We start from the raw sequence: 971 nt of genomic DNA, 5'->3' as shown, positions 1-971 counted from the left end.
TTCTGAAACAACACATGAGATAAAGAAGTGTAGCAGAAACGAAAAGCACATACCTGATATCCTACAGGAATTTCATTTGGATCTGTTACATTTTGCATTTCAGGAATTGCAAACACTCCTGATGAACCAACTTCCTGTGTAAAGCTACCCAGAGCAGTAGAAATGCGCCCAACAATAAGTGATAATTTAGGTGTATTAATAATAACAGGAGGTTTATCAGCTTCAGCAATATCAAATAAAGCACTACTTATAGTATCATATATCTGAATAAATTTCTTGGTGGCGTTCCTTTCCTAAAATGTATTTTACAACACAGTTTTTATCTATTTTCTAACCCCACATGTAATACTTTCAACTTCTTAAAAGAGTACAAGGGTCACTTATAATTAGAACAAAAGAGCCACTTCCAAAAAGAGTACAAGAGCCACTTATAAATGGACTAAAATAGCCATTTTAGTAAAAGAGGAACTTATAAATATAATATAAGAGCCACTTGTAAATAGAGTATAAGATTTGAGCCACTTGTAAATAGAGTATAAGAGCCACTTATAAATAGAGTATAAGAGCTACTTCTAAATAAAGTAAAAGATCCACATCTAACTGGAGTATAAAGCCAAAATCTAAACCTCTAAATGGTGTTTAAGAACTGACCTAGACAAGACATTGTTGTGAACACTTCTGTAAATTTTTAGTCTTATTACTGATTTATAGCTATTTGTTTGAATTGATGCTTCTCCTACCTGGGACATCACCTATAATTCTTACCTTTACAACATGTTCTGTATTATGTGCATCATGGTCTGGAATTGTAGTATTTGTGGTGTTCGAGTGATCATGTGATTGGTTAACAGATGATAAATAGTCTTTACCCCTTTCAATATTAACACTCATTAACTTAGCTGCACCATCTAACAATTTCCTTCAAATATATAATTAGCTATTTCATTTATCTAGTTTCCAAATTTACCAAG

At 32.2% G+C, this 971-nt stretch overlaps 1 protein-coding gene across 1 annotated transcript; it reads right to left on the bottom strand.

The window, feature by feature from the left end:
• Window positions 1–53: 53 nt before the first annotated feature.
• Window positions 54–891, bottom strand: LOTGIDRAFT_176444 (hypothetical protein; the record flags this gene model as incomplete). Its single annotated transcript, XM_009049425.1, has 2 exons — window positions 54–293; window positions 766–891. Coding segments are annotated over 2 exons (366 nt in total), but the record flags the coding sequence as incomplete, so codon positions are not given.
• Window positions 892–971: the final 80 nt, after the last annotated feature.

This window comes from Lottia gigantea (assembly GCF_000327385.1).
Source record: "Lottia gigantea unplaced genomic scaffold LOTGIsca_1358, whole genome shotgun sequence".
Lineage (NCBI taxonomy): Eukaryota > Metazoa > Mollusca > Gastropoda > Lottiidae > Lottia > Lottia gigantea.
The sequence above is the reverse complement of the archived record's forward strand: the minus strand, read 5'-3'. Positions and strand labels throughout refer to the sequence as shown.